Source organism: Prionailurus bengalensis, chromosome C1, assembly GCF_016509475.1.
Source record: "Prionailurus bengalensis isolate Pbe53 chromosome C1, Fcat_Pben_1.1_paternal_pri, whole genome shotgun sequence".
NCBI lineage: Eukaryota > Metazoa > Chordata > Mammalia > Carnivora > Felidae > Prionailurus > Prionailurus bengalensis.
In genome coordinates this window covers 13,478,836-13,498,645 of record NC_057345.1, presented here as the reverse complement: position 1 = coordinate 13,498,645, position 19,810 = coordinate 13,478,836, and the positions used below count along the sequence as shown (strand labels likewise).

Here is a 19,810-nt window from a genome sequence, read left to right as displayed (position 1 = left end):
CTGCCCCAGGCCGGGGCTGCTGCCTCCGCGGAGCGGCTCTAAACTCTTTATCAAGAGCATGTGTGTCCGCTCTGCCTGGGAACGTGGGGCCAGGGCCGGGGCTCGCCTCGGGCCCCTCTGGAAACACTCGCACGCATGTGTGCGCGCCCTGCTCTCCGCCGTCCCTGCACACGGGTTCCACCCCCTCGCACTTCCTCCTCGTGCACGCAAACCCACACGGGCGCAGCTGCACACGCAGGCCACACGTGTACCCGCCCGGATGCACAGGGACACACAGCCACACCTGCGTGCACACCTTAGCGTGCACACACCCGTGTTTACACACTGCACACACAGTGTACATGTCCGTGCTCCAAATATATACACACCCACGGACACACTCAAGCCTCCGTGCACATCTGGGTGCACACGCGTTGCCCGCACGGATAACCACACACCCCTGCACACTCTCGCACACGTCTATTCACGTGCGTACCTGTTTGGTACACATGCCATGAAGTGACACAGCATCACATGTGCAAATACACAGACAGACACATGGACGCTCGGTCACACGGACGCACCTGAATGTGCACTGAAACCCATGTGTGCGTCTTACGGACACACATACCCACATGACCAAATGTGTGCACCTGTGCACTCACACACAAACTCACATGCACACCGTGTGGACGCAATATGCTCATTGAAAGTCAGATATGTGAGGGTCGCCTGGTGGCTCGGTCGGTTAAGCGTCCGACTTCGGCTCAGGTCACGATCTCGTGGTCCATGAGTTCGAGCCCCGCTTCAGGCCCTATGCCGACAGCTCAGAGCCTGGAGCCTGCTTCGGATTCTGTGTCTCCCTCTCTCTCTCCCCCTCCCCTGCTTGCGCTCTGTCTCTCTCTTGCTCTCAAAAATACATAAACATTGGGACGCCTGGGTGGCTCAGTTGGTTAAGCATCCGACTTCAGCTCAGGTCATGATCTCACAGTTCGTGGGTTTGAGCCCCACGTCGGGCTGACAGCTCAGAGCTGACAGCTCAGAGCCTGGAGCCTGCTTCGGATTCTGGGTCTCTCTCTCCGTCCCTCCTCTGCTCACTCTCTCTCTCTCTCTCAAAATAAATAAATAAACATTTTAAAAAATCCATTAATTTGGGGCGCCTGGATGGCTCAGTCGGTTAAGCGGCCGGCTTCGGCTCAGGTCATGGTCTCGTGGTCCGAGAGTTCAAGCTCCGCATCGGGCTCTGTACTGACAGCTCAGAACCTGGAGCCTGTTTCAGATTCTGTGTCTCCCTCTCTCTGACCCTCCCCTGCTCACACTCTGTCTCTCTCTGTCTCAAAAATAAATAAATGTTAAAAAAAATTTTTTTTTAAAGAAAAATAAACGTTAAAAAATTTGTATTTAAAAAGCAGGGGGGCGCCTGGGTGCTCAGTCAGTTAAGCGCCTGCTTCTGCTCAGGTCATGATCTCATGGTTCATGAGTTTGAGCCCTGCATGGGGCTCTGTGCTGACAGCTCAGAGCCTGGAGCCTGTTTCAGATTCTGTGTCTCCCTCTCTCTCTGACCCTCCCCCATTCATGCTCTGTCTCTCTCTGTCTCCAAAATAAATAAACGTTAAAAAAAAATTAAAAATAAATTCAGATATGCGAACAGGCACGTATACATACACTCACACATTCACACACACAAACGCACATCTACACGCAAAAAGAGGCGTGCACGAACACACGTATGCTGAAATACACGATACACACACGCACACATCACACGTATCTATGAGGCGTGTTTTCACGCTCACACGCATACATACATGCACATACACGTATCGAACACACACGTGCATGGGGCAGGGGCCATGAACACAGCCAGGAGGTGGAGACGGGCACAGCTGGCCCTCATTTAGCTGTGGAGGCCAAGGCCGTGTGGGGAGGAAGCAGAGGTCAGTGAGGCCGGGCGGGGGTGCCCTCGGGCTGGGACCTCAGCCTCTCACCACACGCCCTTCTGATTAGTTTAACACCAGCAGGTGAGGCCTTGGCCAGGAGGGGGCAGGAGGGGAGCCCGGTGACCTCGGCCAGGCCTGCCTTCTGCAGCCTTCGGTCCGAGGGTCTGGTGCCCACCGCCTCCGGGCAAGATGCCGGCGGGGTGGGGGGACGGTGGCTGGGGCGGGCATGTGAGACCAGCTCTGAGTGGGGGGCAGTCAGGGCTGAGGACGGGGTGGGGGGTACAGGAGAGAGATCAAAATACAGCTGTCCCCCCTACCCAGGGGGCAGAAAGGGGCAGGGTCTCTAGCATCACACCAGCCTCATGTGGCCATCGAGCCCCTGAAATGTGGCCACAGGCAACTGAGGGACCGAATTTACATCGTAATTTAATTTGATCTGCAATGCGATTTAGCTTCGTGGTTGGGAAACTTTATCTGCTTCTCCATTGTGATTTTATGAAATTTAAAGACAGACCAAACAGTTTTCCAATGAAAACTTGGTGTCTGAATTCACATGGGCTGGATTTCAAAGACGCAGCGTGAAGAAAAAGAACGTGAAACATCCCATTCATAACTTTGTACGGCTTATGTGGCAAAATGATCGTCACTTCAGATGTGCTGGGTCAAACAAAATATGCCGGGAAGAAGACCTGTGCTCGTTTCTTCTGGCGTTTTAATCTGCGGCTACTGGGAAATTTGAAACGCCACGTGTGGCTCATATTAACGTTTCTACGGGGCGACACTGCTCGAAGGCCACGAAAGTCGCATGAGCGCAGGGGCCTGGCTCAGCATCACCTGAGGCCAACGGTCCATCCCGTCCGGACCTCAATTTCCTCGCCTGTGGAATGGGCGCCCCCACCCCAACTCCACCTTGCAGCGCTCTGCAAATAAACAGAACGTCCTCGGAGCGGGGCAGGGAGGGGGAAGAGGAGGTCTAGGGCGCCGGGCACTCACTCTGGCCGTACTGGCCGTACTGGTAGCCAGCCACGGGGTCCACGCTGTAGCCGGTGGTGCTGTAGGTGGGCGGGCAGTAGGACTGGGAGGTGGGCAGGCTGTCTCCCGGCTTGACAGAGTCGGCCCGCTGGCTGCAGCTGGCCGAGATGGAGGTGGCCGAGTCCAGACCGCCATGCAGCGGGGAGATGGAGAAGTCGGCCTGCGGCTGCGGTGGCACGGCGCTGGGGTTGCTCAGAATGCTCATCACCTGCAGGGGAGAGACCATCAGTGCGGCCCGAGCAGCAGGCGTGGCGGGGGGCAGGGGGGGGGCTCGGAGGACGGACCCCGCAGACGCGTGTGTCTGGGGGGGGGGGGCGGGGGTGGGGACGATGCCAGGCGGGCCCCAGACAGGCCTTTGCTCTCTTAAGATCCCCGCAAGGCACCGAGATCTTCAGTTTACTCGGCCTGCTTGCCCTTGTGGGTAAGACGGTTAGTGGTTTCTCCTGGTCAGGTGCTGACCTATGGGATCTCCCCTGGCTGAGAGCTCCAGGCAGCTGGGCAGGGCTTCGTTTGCCTCTGGGATATCCCCATGGCCTGGCTCTAAGGGACACCTTGTGCCTGTCCGATGAATGAATGAATGAATGAATGAATGAATGAATGAACGAACGAACAAACGAACTAACTAGCTATGTCTCTCCCATCCAACGGGGGCGTCCCTCGGACGGGAAACTGCGCGTCCCATCAGATGGGGATGCCCCCATCTTCTGACACAAAGGTTAGAGAAGGACTCTGGGTCTGTCCGGCTTCCCCATGGTAGGCCTGCTATGCTCTTGACTTGGAGACCCTCGGAGATCCTACAACACCAACACCCACGGCCAATGCTTCCAGATAGCGTCACAGGCAACCTTCTTTGACTCTGGTAGCTCTCAGCTGTCTGTGACCATCCCCTCTTCCCTGCTTGGCCCATACAGCAAACGGGAAGTCACCATCGGTGCTGGCAACCCAGACAGGCAGGGGTGAGGCTCATCTCTGTAAACTCAGCTTAAAGAACTTGGTGCTGGCTCCCTGGTGTGTCCACTTACTCATTCAACAAACATGCATGGATGGTGACTGCGGCCCCAGGATTTCAGAGGAGGAAGAGCCACGGTCCCTGTCCTCGGCAGGAGGGTGTCTGGGGCTGGTGGGGGGAGGCAGCTGAGAGCACAGCATCTCTGCTATGACGTGGTGAGGGGCATGACAGAGGCAGCTCTCAGGGGGCTCTGGGAGCCCAGGGGAGGGGACTCAGCCAGTGTGGTAGTCCAGGAAAGCTTCTGGGGGAGGTGACAGTGGCTGTCTGGCTCTCCAGGAGAGAGAGTGGGGAAAGGCAATGCAGACAGCTGGGTGGGGGCACGGGGCCACGGGTGTCCCACTCAGTCCAGGGAGACGATGGCAAGACAGGTCCTTGTGAGCTGACCTGCAGGGCCCAGGCCCCTGGTGGTGACACCCCTTATAGGAATGAGGCCGCCGGGCCAGGAGGGGAGCCTTGCTGGTGGAGGGTGGCAGGGGGCATAAGGTGGGGTCTGTGTGCAGAGGGCTTTGCACCCGCCCAGCACTCCAGAATCAGGACCCCGGCTCCCCTAAGCCTCGTCTTCCCTTTCTCCTTCTTTTCCTTCCTCCTGGCATGAACTCAGGTGACCCTCCCAATCCAGAGCCCTGCAGAGATGTGTGAGGTGAGCTATGAGGCCCCCTCCCCAGACGAAGTAACCGAGGTCTTCAAAAGCCTGTGGCTTCTTCAGACCTCACGGCAACTCTTTGGAGAGCAGCTCGGAGTCCAGAGGCCAGAACCCACCTGCCCGACAGGGTCAGGACTGACCGTCAAGGATGAGTGTGGGCGTCTGACCTCTTCAGAGGTAGGTCCTCACCCCAGGGGCTGGCAGCCTCTGGCGGGGGCGAGTGGGGCTGGGGTCCCAGGGGCTGGGGCATGAGCACAGCCTCTCCGTGACCCTTCCCTCCATGCTCCCAACACAATCCCCTCACCCTGGGCTCACTCTCCTCAGTCTTTTCGCTGCCCACCCCCTGAGCCCGAGTCAAGGGCACTGGGCCTCGGGGGCTGGTCTTGGCCTTCTCCGCAGCCGGCAGGGCTCAGATGGGACTTAATGGTTCATCAGCCCCATCGAACCGGCGAACGCACGGGGACGGGAGCGGGAGAGTCTAGGCGGGTGCCCGTGGAATCTCCCAAACTCACCCTCTTTCAGGGGAGGGTCCACATAGGGTACAGGGGTGATGGCAAGAGGGACCCCGTGAAGGGGGGGGGGGTGTGAGGAGCGCTGACACCATTGGACTGTGTTTGTTGCTTTCTGACTGTGGAGACAGGTTCTCCCGGGCCGAGGAGTTTGTGGATCGCAGGGCATCTGGCACTCGCCAGGGAATTAGGAGACCCGATTCTCTTCCAGGCTGCCTGTCAGGTTCCCACTCGAGACCTTACTTTCCATCTAAGAAAATTAGGAAACTCGCCACCCATCCCATCGCCCCCCCTATAAACATCAGCCTCGCTATCCCTTCCAAGGAGGCCTGGACTCCGAGAATAGACTCAGGGGCTCAGGGAAAACACACAGGCCTGGTTTCCCTTCCTTCGGGAGGATAATTGTAGGGGGTGGGGAGACTCTCGGGAGGGTTTGTCAGCTCTGGTGAGACCCCGGTTTAATCCTCCCTCCCCTCCCGCACACCACCAAGATGCCAAGCTCACAAGAGACAATGGACGGGGGGAGGGGAGGAATGGGGGAGGGGAGGGAAAGGGGGAGGGGTTAGGAAGAGGACGGGCGTGTTTTGGGATGGGCTGGGAGCCACGCACCCAGACAGTACTCGTCCTGCAAGACAGAGACCGGCAGAGAACTACCACGAGTCTGACCACAGCACTCAAGAATTATCAGTGGCTCCCCATTACCTCCCAGATAAACAGGACAAAGTCTTCTTGTGATCAGACCGCTGCCTGCCTGTCCCAGCTTCTCCCCCTCTTCCTGCCTGACACGTCATATCCCCGATACACCAAATAATCCGGTGTCTCCCAAAGACATCCGCCATTCATTCATTTATTCACTCAGCAAACATCATAGAGTGCTACCATGTGCCAGGCCGCAAAGAGGGCTGGGCTGTGAGCTCTTTGAGGACAGGATAGAACCATGGCTCATCTACCTTTGCAGCCCCAGCACCTACATTGTGCCTGCTACATACTAGAAAAACCCTGTTGAATTCATGGATATCACCTAACAAATACTTAGTGAGCACCTAAGTGCTCACCTTAGTGAGCCAGACACTGAGCTGGGCCCCGAGCATCAGCGACTCAATGCCCTCCTGGGGCCACCAGTCTAATGAAGGAGACAAACAATAAATTATATAAATTCCTGATACTGAGAAGTGCTACAGAGGAAAAATAAAGGGCGGATGTGGAATAGGCAGGCAAGACCTCCCCAAAGAGGTGATATCCAGCAAGACCTAAAAGGGCCAGCCATGGGAGGGTATAGCAGAAGAGCCTTCCGGGCAGACCAGTCAGCAAGTGCAAAGGCCCTGAGGTGGGAACACACCCAGCAGGTTTAAGAAAGGGCAAGGAGGTCAATGCTGAGTGAAATCCCGAGAGTCGCAAGCCCTCCTGGGGCCTCTGTCAGAAAGGGCTTGCGTGGTGCCCAGTGGCTTGGGAGGCCTTGGACCCTGGGCCATTAACAGACAGCTCAGAATCAGCTCAGGCCCAGGGAGATTTTCCTGTAATGGGATTTGTTCAATGGGATTTGCCCTGGAACATCAAATCAAATCCACATCTGGGATAGGTGTGAATAGGGAGGTGCTTACTCTCTCCCAGAGTCCCTGGCGGCCTCTCTCCATTTCATCTAACCCCCTGACTCTAGGCATGGCAGTTTCCAAGCTATTATCTCCCCTATTTTGCGGATGGGGAAACTGAGGCACAGAGAGGCGAAATCACAGAGATCACACAGCCAGTAAGTGGCAGCGCTGTGATTTGAACCCGGGTCTCCCTGCCCTCTAGCTGTGTTCCTTCCCGACAGGCTGTGCTGGAGACCGTGGGGGAGGAGAGGCCCTTGGCGACCCTGAGGAGCAGGTCCTGTGGACCCAAGTGGCCCTCCATGCCCCCCAGTTGGCCCGGGGACCCCTGGGAGCAGAAGCAGGAAGCGTTTGCCCAGGGTTAGGGGCCCAGCTGAGAGGTCTGGGGCCTGCAAACTTTTGAACTTGAGGAAGTCCCAGTCTGATGCGGTAATCCACCCCCCTCAAGAATGCTAAGGCCTCTCCCCCGGTGGGTTTTACTTTTTTCCCGGTGACCTTGCTTTCGCTAATGTATTACTTCTTGGTACGTTACCGTTACTAACTCAAAATCAATACCGACCTCCACATCTGTAAGGTTTTATCTGAAGGCAAAGCTCCGGGCTGTCCGTCAGGCTGAGTGACAGCCATCCCTTCCTCTGCCCCCACCCGCCGTGGCCCCCGCCCGCCCCCAGCCCCTTCCTCTCCCTCAGCTCTAAATCAGTCCCAGCCTCCACCAGACTAAATCAATAAGGGGCAGCCTCAGCCCCCTTCCGCCCGCTGGGGAGAGGCTGGCTCGCCGGTTTGGGGGTGGGGGCTGCGGGAGCCCCGCGCCAGCCCTCCTTCCACATCCTCCGCTCGCCACCCCCCACCCCCCTCCCCACCCCCCCGGGATGCGGTGGCGCGCTCCGGTCCTTTAAAAGAAGGGGATGGGAAAAATGTAATTAATTCCCTCCGCTCCTGAGCTGGCCCCAGGGCCTGGGACCGAGGAGGCAGAGCGGTGGGATCTGCACCCTCTGTGATAACCGAGTGCGCTTCGGGAGCGAGGCTGCAATTAGAAAGGGGATCGCCATCACTCGGGCTCCGTGGCAGGGTGCGGGGTGGGCGGAGGGGGCCGCGGAGGGACACACGGGAGGGGGGGGGCGGGGATCAAGCCTGGAGAGGTCAAGGCAGTGGGACCCGGAGATGAGACTGGGGCTGGAAGGAGGCCAAGGACCACCTGGACCCGTGGGCGGGTCAGGGAGCCCCACCCTGGCACTGACAGAGGGGACCCCGAGCCCCCGGAGGGAGAGCCGTTTCACACACACACACACACACACACACACACACACACACACACACACCCCACTCAGCCATCAGGGCTCCCAGGGGCTTCCCTGCAGCACCGGGGACCAGAATATCTGCACTAACATTCATGCTCAGCCCAGGGTGAGCTGTGAACCCTGGACAGTTTCTTTAGCCTTCTATGTCTCAGTTTTCTCATCTGTATAATGGGACCGGCAATAACTGTAGCTACCGATAGGGTCCCTTTAAGAATTAAATGGGTCCGTGCATGCTGAATGCTTAAGACAGTGCCAGGCACACGTCTGTTCTCCACGCACGCTAGCTGCCCCTCCCCTTCCACCTGGATCAGAAGGGACTGAGCTTGAAAGCCACCCTTGAGGGCGGACTCAGGGAGCTCCTCCCTGTGTCTTTTTCACCCCCTCTTCCCCATGGGGCCTGGCACGCAGTGGGCGCTTTCTGAGTGGGGAATCTCTGCTCCCCCCGCCCCCGCCCCACAGAAGCTGGGGCCTGCACCCTGACAAGGGAGCCAGGTGTGAGTCAGCGGGCCAAGGCACACCTTCACGAGGACACCCCACCTGAGTCCAGGGAGGCGAGGCGGCCCCCAAAGCCTCTGTCTGGATCACCCAATAGCTTCTGGGACACTTGCCCCCACGCCCGCTTACACGGAAGCGCAGGTAAATACATACAAACCCGGGAGACTGCCACGTGTTCACAGGTGGGGAAACTGAGGCCCAAAGGGGGCAGTGACTTCCACTCCAGGAGAGTGGCACCACAAACTGATGGGAGTATAGCCCATCCCTGGGCTTACGGCCGCTCCCGCCTGCCCTCAGCCGTGGGTTTGGCTCCAAAAGGACCGGCTGGTGGGGCCCACTGAACGCTTTTATCTCCGACGTCAGCCCTGGTCCCCCGTCTCACTAATTCATTCTCCTGACTTCCAGAAGAGGTGAGGGGGGCACGTTTGGGGGGAGGGCTGCCGATTGCCCACTGTCAGGAGAGAAGGCAAGGGTATGGAACACAATGCTTGAACTTTGTGACATCTGTCTCTGGGGACTGAGGGACTACCGGGGGCAGCCCCGCTCATGACTTGCCCTGGTCCCTAAGGGTCTGGGGCCTGGAGTCCCTCACTGGGTCCAGATGGAGCTCCTGGGGGCATGCCCGGCTGAGGGTCAAGGCTGCTCCACTGGGGTCTGTCTGCTCAGCTCTGTGTCTCCGCCTTGGTCGCCCACTGGAATCAGCGGGGGAGTCTCGTGAAATGCTGGTCCCAGGATCTCACACCCCCGCAGGCTCCCAGGAGTCGGTCTGAGGCTCTGGGCATCAGGAGGGTTTAAAGCCCGCTCCCCCGGTGATTCTAACGTGCAGCCAAGTCGGCAAACCGCGGCGCCCAAGTCGCCACGCGTAATAACGGGCGCCAATCCGCACCCACGCGGATGGACACGTGGGCACGCACGCAAAACACGCTGACGCGCGTGCTGACTGCACGCGGCGTGATGCAGACAGGCCAACGCGAACACGCACAGAATGATACGCACGGGAAAGTGCACATACGCACGCGGCCAGGCCGCGCGCCGTCACACGCTTCGCGGATGCACACGCAGGCAGACACGCTTACACGGTCACGGACACCGCAGTCTCACAACCCCACGGTCGCCGGCTCCCGACGGATACGCAGACACACTTCACGCCAACACCCCCTCCCCACCCCCCGCCCGTCCCACTGCCTGTCCCCCAGCTGCACACTGGGATTACTGCAAGCGAGAAATCACCCACCCAGGCAGCCGAGCACCCCCCGCTCCCCCTCTCTCCTGCTCGCGTCTTGCTAAGAGGATCGGGGCCCCCTCCCCTCTCCCTGCCCCCTGTGGACAGCGGTAATGGGCTTCGGGTGCTGACTTTGAGGTTCCAAACAAGATTTCCTGCACGTCTCCCTGTCCCTGCCCCCCACCCCCCACCCCCTCCTTCGCCATCCATCTCTCCGCTCACGGGCGTCGCCCTCCCTCCGCCATCCGCATCTCAACCAGGAGAGCCGGTGCTCAGCCTGGCCGGCAAGGTCCCCTCCCTCCTCCGCCTCCCCCACCCCCACCCCAGCCCCTCTCAGATCCTTTTCTAAGCCCGGCTACTGCCATTCTCTTGCCCAGCACAGCCCCTGACAGTTTCCACAGCATTTCCCTTCAAGCCTCACACCTCTTCTACGGAGCAGTCACCCCACTTTCCAGATGAGGCACAGGCTTAGGGGCTCACCCAGAGTCACCTGGCGAATGAGTGGCAATCCTCTACCCCCGACTCCTAGTCCGGTGCGCTTGTGCTGCCCCTGACTGTGGTCTTCGTGTACCATATACGGCCCTGGGTCATGCTCAGGTTGATGTGTGCGTGCGTGCGTAATGTGTGGCTGCAGGTGGGAGGACCACACGTGGGAATGCTGCATGTGTGTGCACGTTCGTGAGTCTGCATGCACATGCCAGTGTGGCTTATGTGTGGGTACGTGTCCCGTCTGCCCCTCTAGCTGACCTCCCCAAGGGCACACCCTGGGGCCAGGGGGCCATCTGGTCACTGACTGCTCTCTCTGACCGGAGGGGGATTTGCCATCCCCAGACTCCTTCGGATTTTCTCTCCCTTCCACGTCCAACACAGCAGACCTCAAAAGACTCAGGGGGGCAGGCTCTGTCTGGTTGGGGAGGAAGGCAGGCAGGATAATTTCTGCAGAGAACGGCTTCAGCCTAGATGGGGAAGAAGACTCGGGAAGGCTAAGCCGGGATGAGGCCTTGGGCTCGGGCCTCACGCAGAGGACGCTTTCAGCCTTTCTGTGGCCCTGCCTTCTGCCCTGGGCACAGCCTGACCCTGACCCTGGATTTGGCCAGGAGCTGCTGGGGGCTGACTTGCTGTCCTATTCCCAGTGCCTGGCACATAGTAGGTGTCCAACAAATATTAGTTGAGTGAATGAATGAATGAATGAATGAATGAATGAATTTATCTGTTATTCCCAGCACAGGGCCTGGCATAGGGGAGGGTGAATGAAAAGAATAAACAGAGGGGTCTTGTGGCATACTCACACCAGCCCCTCAACTCAACAGAGCCCCCTCCCCACCCCAGGGGTCCTTGGAGGCCTAGCTAAAGACGGCCCCGGGGGAGTGGGGGAGCTGGACAGAATGACTCCCCACTGGTTGTCTAAGAAGTCAAAGATATTCTCTCTCTCTCACAAACGCACACACCCATTTCCAGTGTTTGCTCCGTGAGATGCCAGGCTCCAAAATCCGGAAACATCTAGAAATATCTGGAAGCACCGGAGGGGGGCTGGCCTTGGCGTCCCCTCCCTGGGTGGTTCCCGGGTTCGATGGTGCCCATGCCAGGACAAGGCCCAGGACTCCCGGCCCCCAGCAGGGGCTGGGGCTAGAGGGGTGCGGTGGGATTCAGGGACCATCTCTGATGGCGCGATAATGGCGGAGGGGGATTAGAGCGAGCGCTCTGAGCGGCGGCCGGGTTGGAGAAGGAAGGGGCCGATCGCCGGGAAAGATATGACTATTTAAAGATAATGATTGCATAAATTTAATTAGCACACTTTCACGCGGCAAATGGCCGTTTTGTAATTAATGTATCTGGCATGAAAGATCCCATCTCCTCCCCCTCCCCTCCCGCTCCCCCTCCTCTGCGGCCCTAATGAAAGACAGAGAGCAAGTGACAGAAACAGTTTGTCAGTGGCTCCAGGTGTCAGGGGCCTAATTGGCTGAGCTGAGGGGAGGGAAGGGGTGGGAGGGCGGAGAGGGGGGCGGAGGGGGGCCTCCTGGACTTTGGGCCCAGGTTGGGAGAACAGGAGGGTGGGGAGGCCTAGGCTCTCAGCCTCCCTGGCGTGGGGGGTGCTCCCCCTCGGTAATTGCCGGAGACGAGGACGCAGAATGGCAGTGACAGGGAGTGAGTGGGGGCAGGGAGGCCTCGTTAGTACCTGGGCAGACAAGCTGGCTCATATCACAATGCGTTAAGGGCTCGCAGCCATGATAGCTCAGGCCCGCTTCCCCTCTCTAAGAAGCAGAGTCCCTCAAGCAGACAGAATGCGTGAATGAATGAATGAATGGGCCTCGGTTTCCTTTCCTAGGAAATGGCCCTCGGTTATGGAGAGTCTCAAAAGGAAAAGTGATCAAAGGTGTCATTATTAAGCACCTACTGTGCATGCCAAGGACCTACTGTGGGCAGGCAGCACTGCCCTTCACGCCTTAGAACGGCGGTCCGAGGGGCGGGTGCTTTAGTCTTCCCAAGATCGGAACGCATGTTACCGTCATCCGTGACGCCTGGCTGCGGCTGCGGCTGCGGCCAGATAGCATCAAAGGCGGGCAGCAATGGTGACAGAGCCGTGGCTGGTGCTTTTGTTGACCTCTTCCGGTAAGGTCAAGGGTGGGCCAGCATCAAACCGTCTTAGATTCGAGGAAATAGGGGTATTGGCTGTTCCACGTTACAGGTCGGGAAACTGAGGCTCGGGGAAGCTAAGTGATTCGCCCCAGTCTACACAGTAAGTGGGGGGCTGGGATCTGAACTCAGAAGGTCTAATCCCAGAGACGATTCTCCCTCCAGCATTTAGCTAAGGGACCCACTGCAGGGCCAGCTCAGCACCTTTCCTGCCCCCAGGATGCCATGCCCTGCCATCCCGGGTAAGACGGTTGACTGACTCCAGAGAGGAAAGCCTCTTTGTTAGGTGGGGACAGCTGTCCTGCAAAGGACAGCGGTGTCCTGCGAAGTCAGAGCGGCCTGGTTTTCCCGTAGGATAATCAGGTAGCAGAAGCGAGAAGGTGGACAACGGCGATGTCCAACCTTTGCGCCCCGGCCGCCTTGGGGCGTGTGCACACCCGCCTCTCCGACGGTGCCCGTCCACCGTCTTCACCGGCTGCCCTCTGCCGGCCCCTGCCCCGGCCCCTGCCCGGTTTTCTCCGAGGGAGGCGGGGCAGGGGGGCCCGGAGCCAGCCTAGGCCCGGTGGAGCAGGGCCCAGCCAGCCCTCTCCTGGACCAAATTCAATTTCAAAGCTTAATGAGTTTGCACGGGAGCCGGGTGAGCTCGCTGACGCTACTCCTTGCCGGCTGGGTGGTTCCCGGCCGGGCCACCGAGCGCTCAGCGGCCCGAGCAGGGAGAGCCCTGGGCTCCATCGAGAGCGGCGGGGGCACCGAGCGAGTGAAAAATGTCAGAGCAAATTGGTCTTGACAGCGTTAATATCTGCACCTCATAGCAATAATTACATGTAAATAAATAGCAAAATCACACTCAGCTGGAGGCAGCTTGGGGAGGACGGACGCTGCTAAGGACCAGCTGGGGACCCAAATGCTTCGCTCCATCCTTTTCTTTCCTTCTGAGAGTCTCTGCTCCCCCCTCGCCCTCCACCAGATTCTTCTTGCTGCACAGGACAGGGACCTCGAGCTTCCGGCCACTCATAGTCAACACGGGAGGGAAGACGAAAACATTTGGGTACCCCTCCCACCCCGCTCTCATCCAGCTGTGAGGCAACAGCTGGAACGAGCATCCGCCCGCCTCTGTCTCCTCCCTCCCTGAGCATAATATTCCACCTGCGGGTCTTACAGAGACCCACACCTCGGCCCTGCCCTCCATCCTGGGCACCCTCCCGGCTGCCTCCTGGCCTTGACCTCCGTCCGCACGGCCACCCCCTGATCCAGGTAGCTGGGCCAGCATCCTCTCAGTCGCCCAGGCCCCGGGCAGCCCGGTCATCTTCACCCCCCCCCCCCCCCCCCGCGATGGGTCCCAACACCCACAGTGCCGTGCAACATCACGTGCTGGCGCAGAGTCGCCGGCCGAACGTGGCGCAACTCCCCGGGGAGCCAACCTGACACGGTGCTCCTCGATTGTGTCCCCGTGAGCGACACATACGGCCGCACCGTGCCCAAGAATACAAAATGTGCGTGCGTGTTTGTGGGGAAAAGTTTGAGAGGCCCAGTGTGCAACCAGAGTCCCCTCTGGCTACATGTTCGGGGGCGCGTGGGTTTGCTTTTGTTTTTTGTCTGCAAGAGCGAGGACCATGTCCTGCCCACGTCTGGATTCACAGGACTTAGGCAAAAGGCCTCTGGGGGTGTTTGAGGGAGGAAGAGAGGAAAAGGCAGCGGAAGGCTAGAAGGAGAGAGGAGGAAGGAAGGGGAAGGTGTAGGGAAGGAGGAGGCAGGGAGAAGGCAGCTGCTGTCCAGGCAGGCGATAGGCTTCAGATGGGCCCAGGTGTCCTGAAGGGGCTGGATTGAATCCAAGGCTCCGTTCATTCCCCTCTCCCCAGAGGGACCCAGGGGCCCTGTCTTCCGGGGACCCAGCCTCCCTCCCACTTCCTGTCTGCACGGTGCAGAGTTCCCACGACTCGGGGCTCTGCTGCCCCAGGAGGAGTGTGGAGGGCCCTCCAGCTACTTCGCTGCCCGGCCTGCCTTGCCTGCACAGGGCAGGGAACGCAGACTCCATTCTTCGCGAAACAAATATCTTCTCCAGAGCAGCCCCCGCGTCCCACACCGTCTTATTTAGTTCACCGACTAATCCACTTATCGAGGATAAAGCGCCCGTGAATCCCCATTTGATAAAGGCAGTCACAAAATTAGCAAAAATGTGCCCACGGCTCCCGCGTACCAAACAAACAAGAGGCTGGGGACGGCTGCGGAGAGATGTTGTCTCTCTCTAGTCCCCGGGGCCCCCGAGAGATTCGGGAAGAGATTCGGGAGCTCTCTCGCTGGCGCTGAGGGCTGGGAAGGCGATGCCGGGGGTTATTCGGGGAAGGGGGTTGGGCCAGGTGGGGAAAGGAGCCGGAAAGGAGTCCCTGCCTCATCCCACACGGCACGCACCCCTACGCCAGCCCGGGTCCCTGGCTCCCGTCACGACCCAGCTCCACGACCCTGTGCCTGCGACACCTCCACACGTTCATCCACCACATTCATCATCCTTCAGCGCTGGCTCCGTGCCAGGCAGCGTTCCAAGCAAACTCGCTTGCTGCTCGTGACAACCCTGTGAACTAGCCACCACTGTCATCCACGGGTTATAGGAACAGAGAGGTCGAGTCACTTGCTGAAGATCACACAGCTGGTAGTCACTGCCCCCAACTGGAGGGTTATTATCGACAACTCTCCCGTTCAACCCTGGCCGATTCGAACTCCACCTGCGTCTGCAACCACGGTCCCCAACCCTGACAGCAGTCCCCCAGCCCCCTGCTCTACCCGCCACTGCTCGCGGCCCCTCCTCTGCCACCGCACAGAGCCTTCAGGCTGCCGAAGCCTGTCCGCCCCCTCCACAATCTCACGACTGTCAAGTTCACACCTTCCGGTGCTCCTGTCAGAGCCAAAGTTATTCTCCTGTGCCCCACCTCCACCATTAGGGGCTGTGGTATCAGGGCTGGGGGGCGTCCTCCTCGCAGAGCCCAGAGGTCTCCCTATTTTACCCCAGAGGGCTCCGGGCACCTGGCTGACACCTTGTCCTGATCATGGCGGCAGGGCTGTTAATGCCACCACACGGATGGGAAAACACAGACTGGAATAAAAACTCAGCCAGAAGTCAACCGGCTCATCCGGAGGGTGGTTCTGAGGAAGAGGGAGGGACCAGGAGGGGATTCTGGAAGGCTCGGTCCCTGGGCTGCCCACGCGGCCACCAGCTTGGCTTGGGAAGGAGGGGCTGGTCTCAGGCCTCGGGGGTGGGGACATTAATCACGGGGAGCACCTGTCAGGGTGGCCTCTGGAACTAAAGGGAAACACTTGTCAGAAGGGCAGCACTTCTCACCCCGGGCTCCCGGGTCTCTGAGACTAACCACTGCCCCTCCAGGAGGCCATGGCTGGGAGCAGGGCATCTGGGGTTCAGGCCCGGGCAGCCCCCTTGGCTGGGGTGAAGGCCCTCCCCAGACACCTGGACCGTAGGTGGGAGGAAGGAGCAGGGAGCAGCAGAGGGAAGGAACCAAGGGCAGGAGCCGGGGCAGGGGTGGGACTGGGATTCACGGCCGGCCGCAGAGCCCCTGCCCTCTCCAGCTTCGGGGCCGCCCTCCTGTCTCAGCCCCCTGTCCCGCCTCATTTCTAGAAGTTCGTGTCCCTGAGTCCCCAGCACGCCTTGATCCCTGCTGGCCTCCTGTGTTTGCCCTTTGTCTTCCCCTTCCTGTCCCCATCCCTGCCTGTGCACCCCCGTCTCTGTCTCTTGTTCTTTCCTTCTCTCTCTTCCTGTTTCTATCCCTCCGAGTGCTTCGCCCCCCCCCAGACTCTCCTTATCTCCCCCTGTCTCTCTCCCTCTCTCCCCCTGCCCCTGCTGCTTCCTCTCCCTGACCTTCTCTCCGCCAGCATCTTAACACCCTGTTTCTCTCTACGGTCTGTCCGTCTGTCCGGGCACTTCCCCGCCTTTCTGCCCATCACCCCTGCATACCTCCAGCAGGAGGCGCCTCTGGAATCACTCTGGACCTTCTCGCACCAGAGCTGAGCCCGCCAGGCCGGGTGCCAGGCTCACTCCCTGGTCCAGCTGGGGGTCACCATAGCATGGGACCGCAGGACCAGGGTAACCCTCAGCCTACCTCCCCTGCTCCCCCTCTGGGCCTTCCCCCTCCAAGGCCCCTTCCGTTCTCCGCCCTCTGCCTTCAAGGGTGGTCCAGCGAGTCACTGCAGGGAGCTTCTGGGGCATCTGAAAACTGGGCGGTCAGAAAGAACCCCTCACCCAGTGCTTCTCAGACTCTCCCGAACACGCGAATCCCCTGGGAACTTCAAGTGCAGACCAGACCCGGAGCCGCCAGGGTCCAGGCCAGCCTCTGTCTGATCTGGCAGCCCAGCACGGAGGAGAGGTGAATCTCTGCCAGCGGGCAGACCTGGGTTTTGGATTCCGACGCTGTCCCTTGCCGCTGACCTTGAGCTTTGCCTCGCTGAGTCTGCAAAATGGACGATTCTAGGCCCTCAGGACGTGGCGACGATCAGATCACGAACGGGGCAGAAGTGCCTCATGGACCCCCACGTTCTAAACAAGTCAAGGAGGTCACTGCCATTATTATGGACAGTATCGGTGCTCAAGGAACAACTCTGCTCCTTTTCCTTTACTCCCCAGCTGGGACAGCTGCTTCCTCCTCAGGGGGGCAACATGGAATCAGCTGGGGTTGAGGTCAGCACCCAGGGGGGGCTCGGGGAAGAACATGGGGAGCTGGGGGGTGGGGGGGCGCATTCTCTGTGGTGGGGGAAGGAAGGCAGGCCCCGTGGGAGGCTCAGGAACTTCTACCCTGGGCATCACCTCCCAGTTTCAGGCTGGGTGTGCCCTTTGTGTAAGACACCTGACAGGGCCCTCACAGGACCTTAATCCTGCGACTTCCGAAGGTCAGACCCACTGTCTGGAGCGAAGGTTGAGGGTCCGGTCGGTCGCTTGCTTGCTGAGCCCTCATGCTCTCTGCAGGCGGGGAGAGGGGAGGCAAGAGACCAGCAGGGTGCCAGGGACAGGGGCAGGGGTGGGGCTTCCTCATACATTCCATCCGGGGCCCCCTCTTCTGCTGGATGCTTGCCAAGATTCCCCGGGGCTTTGCTGGCAAAGCGGGGACTGCCCACACCACTGCGGGCAGAGGCGGAGATGAAGGTAAAGGCCGCTGCCATACCCACTCGTGCCCTCGGCAAAGCCCTGCTAATCCCGGAGTCCTTCTCGGCGGTGGAAAGCATGCAGGGCCATTGTGGGTGTCTTTCTTAGCAAAAGGAGGCAATGGGTTAAATGAACTATTCCTAGGATGAACTACTGCTGGCTTGGACGTTGCTGGAAAAGGGATCTCAGTTCAATTCAAACAGACCCTCCTCTGAGGCCTCCCCTGAGGTCACTTCCTAAAGAAAGCGGAGGTCAAGGTGCTCATGCGAGGCTGACAAGGTGAAAGCTTGCTAATCCAGCGCTTTGATAATCCCAGGTCGCCTCACACGGGCGTCTTCCTTAAAACATGGATTCTCCTGGTCCCGGTGCAGACCTAGAGCACCGGCCAGTCAGGGTGGAGCCTGGGATTTAGATCTTTAACAGGCATTCCAGATCCTTCTGATGCACAGGTTTGGGAGCCACAGTCTCTCCTGAAGCCTCCACACTGCAAAGAACCCACTCTCCAACAGTCCTGACAAAACCAGATTCTGCTTGCACCGCCCCCCCCCCCCAGAAACAGGATGCTCCGTGCTTTACAAGGCCACCCCTTCCCTGTACAGCCGGCCTGGACGTGGACAGCCCTTCCCCTTCACGTCCTGAGCTGAATTCTGCCGCCTCCCCGTGACTGCCACACCCTGCCTCCAATGGGACCACCTTGGCGGTCTCTGTGCCCCCGACAGACAGCTCTGAGGTTTCTGGGGGGGATTGCGAAGGTCTCCTTTTGACCTTACTTTACAATATCTGACCTCCCGAACCCCCAAATCACAGTATTGCTTGCCAAGGGAGATGGTTACCACGTACAGCGGGACTTCCCAGTGGTCCGTCCAGCCCAGCCTGGCCAGCCCCGGGGAAGGTGTTTCCTTCCTCATTGGAGGATTCTGGGGGGGTCACGGGTACCCCCCTGCCCCCATCCCTCCCCTCGTCTGGGATATCGCCTCTTCTCTGGAGGCTTTTGGCTCCTGGTTTGCTTGCTTGTCTCTAACGGAACTAACTGGAAGGAAGGTCCTCGAAGGCAGGTGCACGGGGCTGGGCAGAGAATGAATGTTCACCGTGTCCAACTGTGCCCACGGCAGTTTACTGGCTCCCTACTGTGTGCTAGGCTTTGCGGCGGAGTCATGGGCCACTAGGGTAACCTAGCCCTTGCTTTAGGGGGAGACAGCGGTATCCAGAAAGTTAGAATTCAGAGCCCCAACTGCTACCCTGGGAGGCAGTGTGCCCACCCAGACTGGACAGTTGGTCTGGGAAGGCTTCTCGGAGGAAGCGGCCTCTGAGCTGACACCAGAGAGATGAATGGGGCTTGGCTAAGTGAAGAGAGGGAGGACGCCAATGTTTCAGGCTCAGGGATGGGCATGTGCGTTGGTGGAGGGGGAGGGAATGAAGGGGAGTGGGGGTGGAGCCCTGACACTGCCCCGGAAGTGAGTTCCTGCCGGCTTCCCAGATGGCTCGCCCTGGTCCCATCCGCCCCGCCACCAGGCCACCACCTTGCTGCATCGGCGGGCCGGCTGGGCCCGGCAGGGCGGGCAGGGCGGGCAGCGTGTTCCGGGGGCCGCCGGGCTCGCGCTGCTCCCCGATCCCGGGCCCGGGCAGCAGGAATTAAGCAGGCCGCCGAGCCCGAGCGCGTCCTTATCTCGGGGAGACAGTTGTTGGGAATCACTTTGACTGAGTGGTTTTGTCTCCCCGCATTTTCCACTGTCAGGCGGCCTCGGGCCATGGATCAAAGGCGCGCGGAGGAGCGCAGGGAGGGGCGGGAGTGGGGATCCGGTCCCCTCCCCCCCACGCCACCCCCGCCCCCGCCCCGCCCCAGCTCTCCCCCCCCCCCCAGAACCGCGCCCAGCCCCCGCCCTGAGAGTGGGCAGATTGCGAGGGGAGGGGGGAGGGCGGAGGGGGGCGGGGGGCTGGAGAAATCGGGAAATGAGAGAAGGAGTGGAGAAGAATATGAGAGATTAGGGGAAAGAGAGTGGGGAGGAGGGCTGGGTTTGCGGAGAGAAGGAGGGAGGGCAGAAAGGGGTCTGAGAGCAGGCTGGGTGCAAATGGGGTGAGGGACAAGGGGCGGGGAGAACTGGGGCACTTGGAGGGGAGGGCGTGGGTTAAGGAGAGAAGCGGGAAGCAGAGGAGGGTGCGGGGAAGAAATCACAGCTGGGACCCAGAGAAAGTTCTGGGCTGAGGGACAGGACATGGAGGCAAGACAGGCTGGAGGAGAAGGAAGGTGGGGGGCATGCCTGGCTGGGCTGGGCGGTGCCAGAGAGTCTGTCCTCCCTCTGAAGAAAGTGCTGGCCTT

General features: G+C 59.7%; 1 protein-coding gene across 2 annotated transcripts in view; it reads right to left on the bottom strand.

Annotated features, from left to right (window-relative positions):
- PAX7 (paired box 7) overlaps positions 1-19,810 on the bottom strand; it is a 100,363-nt gene that overhangs the window by 8,959 nt on the left and 71,594 nt on the right. For both annotated transcript variants that reach the window (XM_043573890.1, XM_043573891.1), the window contains exon 8: positions 2,913-3,159. In XM_043573890.1, the coding sequence (XP_043429825.1) occupies positions 2,913-3,159 (247 nt within the window). The remainder of the gene's footprint in view (positions 1-2,912; positions 3,160-19,810) is intronic.